This window comes from Polypterus senegalus, chromosome 1, assembly GCF_016835505.1.
Source record: "Polypterus senegalus isolate Bchr_013 chromosome 1, ASM1683550v1, whole genome shotgun sequence".
Lineage (NCBI taxonomy): Eukaryota > Metazoa > Chordata > Cladistia > Polypteriformes > Polypteridae > Polypterus > Polypterus senegalus.
In genome coordinates, this window is record NC_053154.1 from 90,223,359 (window position 1) to 90,236,246 (window position 12,888).

At 40.5% G+C, this 12,888-nt stretch overlaps 1 protein-coding gene across 5 annotated transcripts in view; it reads left to right on the forward strand.

The window, feature by feature from the left end:
* The window catches only part of LOC120529368 (AP-2 complex subunit alpha-2), a 162,549-nt gene that overhangs the window by 30,396 nt on the left and 119,265 nt on the right, over positions 1-12,888 (forward strand). For all 5 annotated transcript variants that reach the window (XM_039753145.1, XM_039753146.1, XM_039753149.1 and 2 more), the window contains exon 2: positions 3,218-3,286. In XM_039753145.1, coding sequence (XP_039609079.1) covers positions 3,218-3,286 — 69 coding nt within the window. The remainder of the gene's footprint in view (positions 1-3,217; positions 3,287-12,888) is intronic.

Genomic DNA, 12,888 nt, shown 5'->3' on the forward strand with positions numbered 1-12,888 from the left:
TAATCAAGGCGAGAAAAGATAAAAGCATGAGTAGCTTTCTCAAGATCCCTAGAAGATAAAAAAGGCTTGATCTTACCTAAAAGACAAAGCTGGAAAAAGCAACTCTTAACTACTGAATTAATCTGTTTCTCAAAAGAGAGGTTACTGACAAAAATAACACCAAGATTGCGGACTTCAGGTTTGCAAAAGACAGAGAAAGAGCCGGAAAGTCCAAGACCAATTTGGGCTTTAGCTGATGGACCCACTATAAGCACCTCCGTTTAATTGTGATTCAGATCAAGAAAATTATTAGCCATCCAGGATCTTAGTTCAAAAAGACAGTTGTGCAGTTGATTCATTGCAGAGTTGCAGATGGGAATATAAACTTGTGCATCATCAGCATAGCTGTGAAAAGAAATGTTACATTTCCTAAAAATAGCTCCAATAGGGTGATGGTATATAGATAGTAAAATAGGACCCAAAATGGATCCCTAAGGAACACCACATTTAAGAGGAGCAGTAGATGAAAAAGGAATTTAAAGTCACTGAAAAGTGTCTACCAATTAGATATGACCTGAACCAGTTAAGAACAGCCCCTTTAAGCCCAACAAGATGTTCAAAATGCAACATCAATATCTTATGGTCAAGGAGGACAAGGACTGCAGCGCCACCTGAGTCAGTAATAATAGAGATGTTATTGAATACTTTCAGGAGGGCCGTCTCAACACCATGATAACGCCTAAAGCCAGATTAGTAGATCTCAAATAAATTATTGGAGTTAATGTGATCAACCAATTGATTTATAAATAATTCTTTCTAATATTTTAGCCAGAAATGGCAATTGGAGAATCGGGCAAAAATTGTCTAAAACTCCAGGATCTAATTGTGCCTTTTTTTGACAGGGACGCATCGCAGCATATTTAAAAAATGAGGGCACATACCCCTCACTAATAGAACCATTGATAATGGCTAGTAAAGATGGACCCAGAATATCAAAGGCTTCCACCAAGAGGTGTGGTGGTACAATATCTAGAGGACTGAGAGTAGGTTTAAGGGTGTCAGTGGTACTTTTTAACTGTGAAAGTAACAAGATCGAAAGATTCCAACACAATGCCATGATTAACAGTAGGAGATTCACAGCCAGTTGGAACAATACCACAGCAGATTGTATTTATTTTACTGACAAAGAATGAAAGAAACTGCTCACATGAAAGAAAAGTACTATTTAATTCCTGTTTAGTATGACAGGTTACTAAATCAGTGAAGAAATCATGTTTAGCTTTCTTAACTGCAACCTGGAAGTTGAATAGAGAAGTCCTAAAAATCTGTTTAGAAACAATCAGTCCATCTTTTTTCCAACGCCGTTCCACAGTTCGACAGGCGCGGCGTAGCGGTCGCGTAGTTTCATTTAGACAGGGAGCAGGTCTTCCATTATTACAGCGTATCTTGAGTGGAGCAATTGAGTCTAAAACTGTTTAACAAGAAGAGTTAAATTCTAAAACAGAATCATCGATACCATCATATTGAACATGTACAGTAAAACAAGACTAGAGAATATGGTTTAAAAATTCGGATATAATAGAAGAATTTAAAAAGCGAGAACAGCGTGAAGCACAACTAGTAGTAAGAACATAAACACTCATATTCAAATCCATCATTATAGAAAAATGATCAGTAAAAGAAACATCACATAAATCAATATTATTAACTGAAATATCACGTGTAAGAACGAGATCAAGGGTGTGACAGAGAGAGTGAGTTGGCGTATTAATATGCTGGATAAAATCAAATGAGTCCAATAGTGATAAAAAGTCATTAGCCAAAGGTTTCAATTGACAACAAATGTGTATGTTAAAATCACCAACAATACATACTTTGTCATGTGAGAGGGTAATATCAGCCAGGAGAGTCAGAGAATTCAGAAATAAAGATATCATTAATTACAGGAGGTTTATAAACCACAGCAAACAACAAAGAAGGGGAGCTGCACACTTCAAAAAGTTGCACTTCAAAGCTACTAAACGGACCCTTTATAAGTATGTTCTTGTGTCGGAGCCTTACAAAAACAGTGGCAATGCCCCACCATGACAAGTCAGCCGAGGAGAGTTTAAAAACCTGATGATACCAAGTCAGTAAAACATGAAGAGTCTCAGTGATGGAAAAAGAAATCCAGTTTATTTGAGATAATAAAGTCTTGCAGAATAAAACTTTTATTAGACACTGATCTCACGTTCAAGAGCGCAGCCTTGATAGAAGTAGAAGAGCTTGCTGTGGGACGAGCACGGGTGAGCGTGCGGAGATCAGCAGTTTTTACTTCCCGAGAGCAAAACCGAGGAAGAGTGATGCCGCCTTGAGATGGAGAAATTAAAGTCCTGTGCAGGAGAAGATGGGTCATAGACAACTCTCAGGCATTGGGAATCCAAGCTCTGGGACTTGAGTCGGCATTGTTCAACAGCAAAACTGTCTCTTCTTCCACGGCGGCAGCGGGTGCATTTGCGTCTCCGAGAGGCATTCAGCTCACTGATACAGGTGAACACTGGCATCCAGGTGAAGAAGTCAGGAGATGAATAAAACAAAGGTGGAGGTTCACATAATATCCCATCAGGAGATAAAAATTGAGAGTAAAGCAAACAAGAAAATATGTTAAGAATAGAATCACAATATTTTATGTATATTCTTTGGAGGAGCAGTGGCAATATTTGCATACCAGTATCATTTAAGTTCTTAAAATTTGCTACAAAATCAAAGAACAAGCTTTCCAAGGTAAAGTAAGCACACCTTCCAGTTTCTAAAATAAGTGGCGCAGCAATGTGGTTCTCATTTCAAAATCTACAATACCCTCAATCTCAGAAGTTTAGAGGAATTACTATCTGCCTCAGCAAAAAACACATGGAGTTTTTTTGTTAAACTTTCACTCCAAGTTGCTAAGAATGAAAGGATTGCTCACCTGTAATCACAATCTTTTCTGAACTTAGCATTACAATTCCTCCTTTCTCGACACAAGCTGTTTTTTTTTTTCCCCAGAATAGGCAGGAACAGAATGAGAAGTGTTAAACCACAAAAGTAGTATTTACTTGTGTGAAACATTTTAAAGCCTAGGAACGTTTTTCCAACAAAGCCTGTTTTAACTCATAATTGGATTATGATATTTTATTTGAACAATGCTTAAATACACAGAACCTTAATATCCTGCTCTCAGTTAATCAACTTGATAATCACGTGTTTATTCCTTTTTCAGGTAAAAGTAAAGAAGCAGAGATAAAGAGAATAAACAAAGAACTAGCTAATATTCGTTCAAAGTTTAAAGGTAAGTGTCACCTTTCTGTCTTAATTTTGACTTATTAGTATTTGACTTGTTAGAGTATTTACAACGGTTAACACAGACTGAAATCTCCTGATTTACCTTTTGTTTATTTTCTTTATAATGAACACTTCACTGTTTTACCTGTACATCCACCCCTTTCTCCTAGCTTCATATATTTTCACTTAGTGTTATTATTAGTGTTATTATTAAAACTTGACTTGCATTTGTTTATTTATCATAATTTAGACTGAATGTTTTGGAGTTTGTGCTAGGTGGGTTCACTGCGAATTTCTTGTTGATAATTTATGTATCTTTTTAAGCAAAATACAAACATTAAAAAAACTAAAATACCAGAACCCCCCAACTAATTTGGCTAGACAGGAGAAAAATATGAATGTAAAGGAATTTTTTATGGCAATGTACTTTTATTCTGTTAAAAGTGTTTAGAACCTTATTAATTTCTGCATGTCAGGACATTTGTTATTACAGACAGACCCCCAGCATGGTTAATTTTTAAGAGGTTTGCTCTTGTTGTTCCCTTTTTCTGTTTATCTGTAATTGCAGTGCAGTAATATATTGGATAATGAACCCTCTGGAAACAAAGCCCCTTTTATAATGAAGTTACCATAAAATGCATTATGGGGCATGTTGGAGTTGTTTTAGTAAATCTACCCTAATAATGAAGAGTCCCGAATTCATCTACCTCATAAAATGGAGTTATTACTGTAAAATGGTTCAGGTTGAATTGGGAAAAGATATTTTAAAATTTTTTACAGCAGTTTGTTTATATGTTTGTGTATGTGTGTGTAATATATATATATACACACAAACCGGATTCCAAAAAAGTTGGGACACTATACAAATCGTGAATAAAAACTGAATGCAATGATGTCTAATGACTTCTAATATTTTATTCAGAATAGAACATAAATCACGGAACAAAAGTTTAAACTGAGAAAATGTATCATTTTAAGGGAAAAATATGTTGATTCAGAATTTCATAGTGTCAACAAATCCCAAAAAAGTTGGGACAAGGCCATTTTCACCACTGTGTGGCATCTCCCCTTCTTACAACACTCAACAGACGTCTGGGGACCGAGGAGACCAGTTTCTCAAGTTTAGAAATAGGAATGCTCTCCCATTCTTGTCTAATACAGGCCTCTAACTGTTCAATCGTCTTGGGCCTTCTTTGTCGCACCTTCCTCTTTATGATGCGCCAAATGTTCTCTATAGGTGAAAGATCTGGACTGCAGACTGGCCATTTCAGTACCGGATCCTTCTCCCTCGCAGCCATGATGTTGTGATTGATGCAGAATGTGGTCTGGCATTATCTTGTTGAAAAATGCAGGGTCTTCCCTGAAAGAGATGACGTCTGGATGGGAGCATATGTTGTTCTAGAACCTGAATATATTTTTCTGCATTGATGGTGCCTTTCCAGACATGCAAGCTGCCCATGCCACACACACTCATGCAACCCCATACCATCAGAGATGCAGGCTTCTGAACTGAGCGTTGATAACAACTTGGGTTGTCCTTGTCCTCTTTGGTCCGGATGACATGGCGTCCCAGATTTCCAAAAAGAACTTTGAATCGTGACTCGTTTGACCACAGAACAGTCTTCCATTTTGCCACACTCCATTTTAAATGATCCCTGGCCCAGTGACAACGCCTGAGCTTGTGGATCTTGCTTAGAAATGGCTTCTTCTTTGCACTGTAGAGTTTCAGCTGGCAACGGCGGATGGCACGGTGGATTGTGTTCACTGACAATGGTTTCTGGAAGTATTCCTGAGCCCATTCTGTGATTTTCTTTACAGTAGCATTCCTGTTTGTGGTGCAGTGTCGTTTAAGGGCCGGAGATCACGGGCATCCAGTATGGTTTTACGGCCTTGACCCTTACGCACAGAGATTGTTCCAGATTCTCTGAATCTTCGGATGATGTTATGCACAGTTGATGATGATAGATGCAAAGTCTTTGCAATTTTTCGCTGGGTAACACCTTTCTGATATTGCTCCACTATCTTTCTGTGCAACATTGTGGGAATTGGTGATCCTCTACCCATCTTGGCTTCTGAGAGACACTGCCACTCTGAGAAGCTCTTTTTATACCCAATCATGTTGCCAATTGACCTAATTAGTGTTTATTGGTCTTCCAGCTCTTCGTTATGCTCAAAGTTACTTTTTCCACCCTCTTATCTTTTTTGGGATTTGTTGACACCATGAAATTTTGAATCAACATATTTTTCCTTTAAAATGATACATTTACTCGAATTAAACGTTTGATCTGTCATCTACGTTCTATTACAAATAAAATATTGACATTTGCAATCTTCACATCATTGCATTCAGTTTTTATTCACAATTTGTTTAGTGTCCCAACTTTTTTGGAATCCGGTTTGTATATATATAGTGAAACTGGACCCAGACACAGACAGACAGACATTGTTTGTTCACCCAACACACTCATTTATTTACAGTATATTTACAGTTATTCTAGTGCACTACCCAGTGCCTCCAGCACTGATCCCCCAAAGTCCAGGCCTTACAGTCACCGATGCCTTCCTTCTGGGCGCCTCCACTCCTCTCTCCGAGCTCTGTCCTCTTCCACCTGACTCTTGCTACTGAATGAAGGGAGGCGGCCCCTTAAATACCAGCCCGGATGGGCTCCAGCTGCTTCCTGGCAATCCCCCGCAGACACACCCCCGGTTGGTGGAAGTGCCAGCTGCGCATCCGGAAGCCCTCCGGGTGTCCCCAGTCTTCTTCCCCAGCACTTCCTGGTGTGGCGGAAGTGCTGAGGTCAAGGTTCCTCCAGGCACCGAGGTGCCGCCTGGCGGTGACCCACGGGCCCCTACAGGGTTGTGCTTCCAAGCCCTCTACCCGTGACCCCCAACACAACCAGGGCAGTTGCCCCCTCGTGGTCTGGAGGAGGCACAAGCCCTTTCCTCCGGTCCTCCTGGGCGTCCCGGCTGGGCTCCACTCCCAGCCGCATGCCACAGTGCCCCACTGCCAGCGAACCGTCGATCCGGCGACCGTATCCAGGGTCCACAGCGGCACACTGGAATGTACCACTTTGGCACCACTTCTGAGGTCGTCGTGCCCCTCTGGTCTATACCACTCTCGCCTCCATAGTTCCCGCCAGCGGGCACCATCCCATCGCCGGTGGAGAGTCCTCCCGTGAAGCAGCCCGTTCCAGGTGGGCAGGTCCTACTGCACTCTGGGGCTCCGGTCCTGGAATGAAACAAAAGGGAGGGCCAGAAGCACTGCCTGGACACCCGCACGGCGTCCCTCCGATTTCCGTACAGGCAGCGCTCTACCCCTTACGGCACCCCGACTTGCCTATTCGGTACCTCCGCCGCAGGTTCCATGCCCATCCGTTCTCCACTACGGGTCTGCCGCCTCTCCACTACGGGTCTGCTCTCACAGGCGGCTCTTCCACCCGCCCTGGGTGTACCCGCAGAGGATGGCCCTTCACTGGATGTGCGTGCCCAGCAACACGTCCCTTCCTATTGGAGGAACCAGCATCCAACCCTCGATTCCTCCATTTCCTCTTGGATGCAGCGGGCTTAGAGTGCAGGCGCTAGGAACCAGGGCACTCATCAGCCCTTGTCCTGCCAGCCCCTGCGATCTCGCGGTCCTTGCTCCATTCACAGCCTGCATCACTCACTTGCTGCGGTCATTGATATCAGTGCCGATTTGGTAGAATTCTCCCTCATGCTGCGGGGAGGGCTGTACTCGCCTTCCCGCTGTACTCCTCTGGCCAAAGGCTCTAGTGTCGCACCGTCCCTCCGCAGCCGCGGCGTCTTGGATGGCGCAACCGCTTTCTGCTTCTACAGCTCCATGGAGAGAGCACGTAGCACCTGCAACAAAGGTGACTCTACGGGCGAAGGCACTCCTCTGGCTCACGCAGAACTACCGGCAAGGACAGGAAGACAGCCGGCCGGTGGGCTTACCTGTCCATCATCCGCACATGTCGACTGCCTCCTGCGGGCCTCTCCCTCTGGCCCAATCAGGTCTCTCTCTGGCACGAGACGGACATTCCTTGGTCCCACCTTCAACCAATCATCGGCGGGCACACAAGACACACCGCTCAATCCCGTGCCTGTCGCAAGGAGGACCACCAGTCCACGGCCATCTTGTTTCCCCTATCCAGGTGCGGTGGTTGCCTCCTGACAGCCTCGCAGCTACTGCGATTCCTCGAGCTGCAGCATCTCCTTCTGCTGCCCTCGCACTGCCGACGCGTGTGGAACAGCATGCTCCTGCCACGGACGGATCCAGATCATCCCTGCCCGAAGAAACAATGGTGAGTCCAACCCGAAGTGCCGACTACCGTGGGGCAGGGCACTTACCTCCGGATCCGTGTGGCCTTCTCTGTTGCAGCGCCGGCCTGTCCTTCGTGGGTAACGCTGCGTCCTTTGGAGCCCGTTGTACTCCGGCAATGCCTGTTCTCCTTCCTCCGCACCGGGAACATGGCCATTCTGTGGACGGCGGTCCAGAACTTTGGTCGTGAACTGAAGCAGTTTCCCCATTGGATTGTATGTTAATACAATTAATCCGTCCAGACCGTCATTTGAACTGTATGTAAATATATGTAAAGATTAAGCACAAATATAGTTAATTACACCATAGAATGCACAGTGTAATAATAAACTAATGTAAAATCATTGAATAACACTGACACAAAACACCCAGACTCCTGCTCAGCTACGAGCAGGCTGCTTTCCAGCTTTCTCTCTCTCTGTAGCACACACACACACACACACACACACACACACCACCCCTCCCTCCCTCCTCCCCTCGGTCAGCAGCATATGCAGCACTTTTTTTAAAATGAGTTTTAAGCACAGCGGGAAAAAAAGGAACATTAGAACAAATCCGAAGTGTATTTAAAAACCAACCACAAGCAACCAAAAAAGTAACAAGATCACGCTATTTTAGCCTTACAGCCCAATCGCTGTAAACACTTTTTAAAATAAGTTTGAAGCACAGCAGAAAAAACGGAACATTTGGAAAAAGAGAAAAGTAACATTGCAACTAATGGCACTATGAACAACTCCATCTGTAAACACTTTAATGAGTTTTAAGCACAGGGAAAAAAGCAAACATTTGAAAATGAGAAAAGTAACATTGCAACAATTCACTCTGAACTGAAAAATTAACTTTTGAAAAATCCGTAATACAAAACCACCAAGAAAACTAACCTTGAATGAATCGAGTTCTGGCATGAAGTGTTTTCTTTCAGGGTTTTCTCTTGTGATTTCTTGGGTTTCTGGTGTTTTTAGCTGTTTAGCTGGTGGGAGCGAAATCCTCATGCAGCCATTCCAAAAGAAAGTTGTGCGTGTGTGTATATATATATATATATATATATATATATATATATATATATATATATATATATATATATATATATATATATATATATATATATATATATATATATATATATATATATATATATATATATATATATATATATATATATATATATATATATATATATATATATATATATATATATATATATATATATATATATATATATATACATATACATATATATATACATATATATATATACATACAGTCATGTGAAAACATTAGGACACCCTTTGAAAGCATGTGGTTTTTTGTAACATTTTTAATAAATGGTTATTTCATCTCCATTTCAACAATACAGAGAGATTAAAGTAATCCAACTAAACAAAGAAAACTGAAGAAAAGTCTTTTCAAGATCTTCTGTAAATGTCATTCTACAAAAATGCCTATTCTAACTGAGGAAAAGATAGGACACCCTTGCCCCTAATAGCGAGTGTTACCTCCTTTGGCTGAAATAACTGCAGTGAGGCGGTTCTTGTAGCCATCTACCAGTCTTCGACATCGGTCTGAGGAAATTTTACCCCACTCCTCAATGCAGAACTTTTTCAGCTGTGAGATGTTTGAGGGTTTCTTGCACGTACAGCCCTTTTCAAGTCACCCCACAGCATCTCAATGGGATTCAAATCTGGACTTTGACTTGGCCATTCCAGGACTCTCCATTTCTTCTTTTTCAGCCAATCTTTGGTTGATTTACTAGTATGTTTTGGGTCATTGTCATGTTGCATGGTCCAGTTCGCTTCAGCTTTAATTTTCTAACTGATGGTCTCACATGTTCTTCAAGCACCTTCTGATACACAGTAGAATTCATCGTGGATTCTATGATGGTGAGCTGACCAGGTCCTGCTGCAGCAAAGCAGCCCCAAACCATGACACTTCCACCTCCATGCTTCACAGTTGGTATGAGGTTCTTTTCTTGGAATGCTGTGTTTGGTTTACGCCAAACATGTCCTCTGCTGTTGTGTCCAAATAATTCAATTTTGGACTCATCTGTCCAAAGAACATTATTCCAGAAGTCCTGGTCTTTGTCAACTTTATCTCTGGCAAATGTCAGTCTGGCCTCGATGTTTCTCTTGGAAAGCAAAGGTTTCCTCCTTGCACACCTCCCATGCAAGTTAAACTTGTACAGTCTCTTTCTGATTGTAGAGGCATGTACTTCTACATCAACAGTAGCCAGAGCCTGCTGTAGTTCTCGAGATGACACTTTAGGGTTTTGGAGACCTCTTTTAGCATCTTGCGGTCTGCTCTTGGGGTGAACTTGCTGGGGCGACCAGTCCTGGGCATGTTGGCAGTTGTTTTGAAAGCCCTCCACTTGTAGACTATCTTCCGGACAGTGGAATGGCTGATTTCAAAATCTTTTGAGATCTTTTAAATCCCTTCCCAGACTCATAGGCTGCTACAATCTTTTCTGAAGTCCTCTGACAGCTCTTTTGTTCTCACCATGGTGCTCACTCTCACTTCAACAGTCAGGAGCACACCAAACTAAATGTCTGAGGTTTAAATAGGGCAAGCCTCATTCAACATGCAGAGTAACGATCTACTAATTATGTGCACCTGGTGTGATATACCTGTGTGAGATCTGAGCCAATTTAAGAGGGAATACATGTGAGGGTGTCCTATCTTTTCCTCAGTTAGAATAGGCATTTTTGTAGAATGACATTTACAGAAGATCTTGAAAAGACTTTTCTTCAGTTTTCTTTGTTTAGTTGGATTACTTTAATCTCTCTGTATTGTTGAAACGGAGATGAAATAACCATTTATTAAAAATGTTACAAAAACCACATGCTTTCAAAGGGTGTCCTAATGTTTTCACATGACTGTATATATATATATATATATATATATATATATATATATATATATATATATATATATATATATATATATATATATATATATATATATATATATATATATATATATGTATATATATATATGTATATGTATATATATATATATATATATATATATATATATATATATATATACATATATATATATATATATATATATATATATATATATATATATATATATATATATATATATATATATATATATATATATATATGTGGGAGGCATACACATATACATACCATAAATGCGTAAATGCGTACATACATACATACATACGCAAACCTGTATTACTACTTGCGTGCATAGTAAAATTTTATTTATTTATTTTTTTTTTACAATAAACAATTCTCATGACAGTGGAATAGGTTATTCTTAGCCAGTCTACCAATTAATCCATTCCAGACTATACGAACTGTATGTAAATATATATTTTTTAAGATTTTTAAACACAATAGTAAACTAAATGTACAAACATTAAATAACACCGAGAAAACCTTGAACAACAGAGAAAACTAACATTGCAAGAGTTTTGCTAAAGCCTTATGACCCGATCGCTGTACACAAGGGAAAAAAGGAACATTTGAACAAATCCAAACTTTATTTAAAACCAACCACAAGCAACCAAAAAGTTACATGCAGGAGATCACGCTATTAGCCTTACAGCCCGATCGCTGTACAGTAAACACTTTCTTTTAAATGAGTTTTAAGCACAGCGGAAAAAAGGAACATTAGAACAAATCCGAAATTTATTTATTAACCAACCACACGCAACCAAAAAAAGTTATATTGCAGGAGATCACGGTATTAGTCTTAAGGCCGCGATCGCTGTAAACACTTTTTTTAAATGAGTTTAAGCACAGTGGAAAAAAGAACATTTGAAAAATCTGTAATTTAATAAACCACCAAGAAAAGTAACATTGCAACAAATCACACTATGAACCACTCCTTGTAAACACTTCTTTAATGAGTTTTAAGCACAGGAAAAAGAAGAACATTTGAAAAAGAGAAAAGTAACATTGCAACAATTCACACTATGAACTGAAAAATTAACTCTTGAAAAATCCTTAATACAAAAACTATAAACCACCAAGAAAACTAACCTTGCATGATTTGAGTTCTGGCATGAAGTGAGGAGGAACTAAGAGGAGAGTAGGTTACAGTTTTGAGAGAGAGTCTGGCGCTGATGGAGGATGTTTTCCTTCAGGTGTTTTCTCGCTTGTGATTTCTTGGGTTTCTGGTGTTTTAGCTGTTCATCTGGTGGGAGTGAAAGCCTCATGCAGCCATTCCAAAAACAATGTCCTTATATATACATACATACAGTGGGTACGGAAAGTATTCAGACCCCCTTCAATTTTTCACTCTGTTATATTGCAGCCATTTGCTAAAATCATTTTAATTTATTTTTCCCCTCATTAATGTACACACAGCACCCCATATTGACGGATAACAAAAAAATAAATACATTTGAAATTGTTGCAGATTTATTAAAAAGAAAACTGAAATATCACATGGTCCTAAGTATTCAGACCCTTTGATCAGTATTTAGTAGAAACACCCTTTTGAGCTAATACAGTCATGAGTCTTCTTGGGAAAGATGCAACAAGTTTTTCACACCTGGATTTAGGGATCCTCTGCCATTCCTCCTTGCAGATTCTCTCCAATTCTGTCACGTTGGATGGTAAGCGTTGGTGGACAGCCATTTTTAGGTCTCTCCAGAGATGCTCAATTGGGTTTAAGTCAGGGCTCTGGCTGGGCCATTCAAGAACAGTCACAGAGTTGTTGTGAAGCCACTCATTGATTATTTTAGCTGTGTGCTTAGGGTCATTGTCTTGTTGGAAGGTAAACCTTGGCCCAGTCTGAGGTCCTTAGGACTCTGGAGAAGGTTTTTGTCAGGATATCCCTGTATTTGGGCGCATTCATCTTTCCCTCGATTGCAACCAGTCGTCCTGTCCCTGCAGCTGAAAAACACTCCCACAGCGTGATGCTGCCACCACCATGCTTCACTGTGGGGACTGTATTGGACAAGTGATGAGCAGTGCCTGGTTGTTGTTATACTACATTTTTCTTTATTTCACTATATCTAGACAATACTGTTATGAGTTTTATTCACATGTGCATGTTAACTGTGGCACACAGGGGCTCAGCAGTTAGAATTGCTAGCCAAGCATTGGAGTAGATAGCCAAAGACAACTGGAGGCTTGTATAGTCAGCTTAAACACAGGTTAGGGTATTTCTGTCCTCTATCAGCACAAATCTTCTTTCCTTATTGGGAGAATGAGAATCGGCATGTAAGCACTATGATATTTCTGTATTTTGTGGAAGAGGAATTCAGCCCTTGTTTGGAGACAGAAAGGACCAGCAAGTTGAAGAAGAACCGTATA